General features: G+C 41.3%; 1 protein-coding gene across 1 annotated transcript; it reads left to right on the forward strand.

The window, feature by feature from the left end:
* The first annotated feature begins 807 nt into the window (after positions 1 to 807).
* On the forward strand, positions 808 to 1797 carry LOC118079099 (olfactory receptor 14A16-like). The gene has a single exon (XM_035103135.3). The coding sequence runs from the start codon at positions 808 to 810 to the stop codon at positions 1795 to 1797; it is 990 nt and encodes a 329-aa protein (XP_034959026.3).
* Positions 1798 to 2182: the final 385 nt, after the last annotated feature.

The following is a 2182-nucleotide window of genomic DNA, read 5'->3' on the forward strand; positions in this document are numbered from 1 at the left end:
CTGTGGTTTAACCCACAGCGCCACTTACTCCCAGCTAACTGTTCACAGGATTGCAGCCTACATTACTAAAATGTACGTTTTGTTATTAAAAATCAATTGTAACTGTTCAATACAGATGTGATAACACTCAACCTTTTGATGTATTGCAATTTAGTAGTTTCATGGTGCAATCTCCCTTTGCAGTTTCTTTTTTCAAGTGTAACCATATTAAGGACCATAAATACTCTCTCTGAGTCCAGTCCTTGAACTTTGGAGCGTGCTGGAACTACCAAGGGGCCCTTTTGCCAATCTGAACACAAGGCACAGTCTGCAGAGAAGGAGACAATCTCAGATATTAGGAGACCAATTCACTTAGCATTCTAAATATGAGTAGTTAAATTGTGCCAAGAAGCTAATTTGTAAGCCACTGCAGGTGTTTTGTGAGTTCAAAATTGAACCTTGATCAGTAATAAGACTGTTGCATTGTTAAGCAGCTGGAATTTCTGAGAGATATACATATTCTTCTCACGACTAAAGTAGTTTTACAGAATTTTCTCCTGTGCCCCAAAACTTCTCATCCATTCAGGATGCATTTATGACATCCGCTTTATTGTACTATGAGAAAAATGTTGCAGGGGCAACAGGGTTATCACACTCCTCCCTATGTGAAGCAAACGTATAGTGGATTGCAGCACTGCCCATAACATTAATAAATATGGATTTAAATTCTCTGCATGCAACAATTAAATGAAATGGAGAATCAGTTCTGATATTTGATGGGATTATCTCTCCCTCACAGGTAGCACACAATCTTGTGTGACATACAAAATGCATAATCTGACATCCACATCTGGATTTCTACTTCTAGAATTTTCTCAGATCCGAGAACTACAGATACTACACTTCTTTGTGTTCCTGGGACTATACTTGATAACGGTAATTGGGAATCTTTTGATCATCTTTGTAATAGCCCTTGACCATCACCTGCATACACCAATGTACTTCTTCCTCATGAACTTGGCTGTTTCTGATATTGGCTCAATTTCTGTCACTCTACCCAAATCCATGGTTAACTCACTCATGAACAACAGTCACATTCAATATGCTGAATGTGTCCCTCAAGTTTTCTTCTTTTTCTGCTTTGAATGCTCTGACATAATCCTGTTAACCATAATGGCACATGACAGGTATGTTGCCATTTGCAATCCACTGCAATATGAAGTAATTATGAACAAAGGGGCCTGCATTCAGATGATAACCACAGCATGGATCACCAGTATTCTCTATGCTGTGCTACACACTGCAGGCACATTTTCAATTTCCTTCTGTTCCAATCATGTTGATCAATTCTTCTGTGAAATCCCAAAACTACTAAAATTGTCTTGCTCTGACTTATACCTAGTTGAAGTTGGATTTCTTGTATTTAGCTGTATTTCTGTTTTTGGATGTTTTGTCTTCATCATTGTAACTTATGCATGGATCTTGACGGCAGTCCTCAAAATGCCTTCTGAACAGGGACGGCATAAAGCCCTCTCCACTTGCCTGCCCCACCTCCTCGTTGTCTCTGTACTTGTTTCCACTGGGCTATTTGCCTACATCAGACCACCTAGTAATAGCCCATCTGGCCTGGATCTAGTCTTTGCTGTGATGTATACTTTACTTCCTCCTATGATGAATCCCTTCATCTATAGCATGAGAAATAAAGAGATCCAAACAGCACTGAGGAAGCTCTTGAGCCTTAAACACTTTTGTGACACTTTCCCCAGATATAACCAGAAATGCTTGGGATTACCTATAATATTCCTGCCCAGGAGCTGAAAGTGTTGAGATCTGCTAAAGAATTCCCATCACTGGAGACAGATAAAATGTGGGGACACAGGAGTTGTCCTTTCCTGTCTGCTAGTAGTTATCATGACCACTACATATTATCTCTTTTAGTTTATACTGTCATTTGAATAATATATCTTATCTATTTATTATTTACTAGTGGTTTTCAGCCCGTTCAATAACGGGCGCTAGAATCCTGGGGTTCGGAGAAGCGCTTGCGCAGCGCTTCTCCGAACCCTGGGACCTGTCCTTGCTGTCGGCGGCAGGGGGACAGGAACGGAGGAGGAGAAAGCGCTGCTTTTTCCTTCTCCGTTCCTCTCCCGCAGCCGCCGACAGGAAGCAGATATCCCAGGGTTCGGAGAAGCGCTTGCGCAGC

This window comes from Zootoca vivipara, chromosome 12, assembly GCF_965207765.1.
Source record: "Zootoca vivipara chromosome 12, rZooViv2.hap1.1, whole genome shotgun sequence".
Taxonomy (NCBI): domain Eukaryota; kingdom Metazoa; phylum Chordata; class Lepidosauria; order Squamata; family Lacertidae; genus Zootoca; species Zootoca vivipara.

Excerpts from the sequence above, each read along its gene's own strand:
- LOC118079099 (XM_035103135.3), top strand. The coding sequence starts at position 808 with ATGCATAATCTGACATCCACATCTGGATTTCTACTTCTAGAATTTTCT.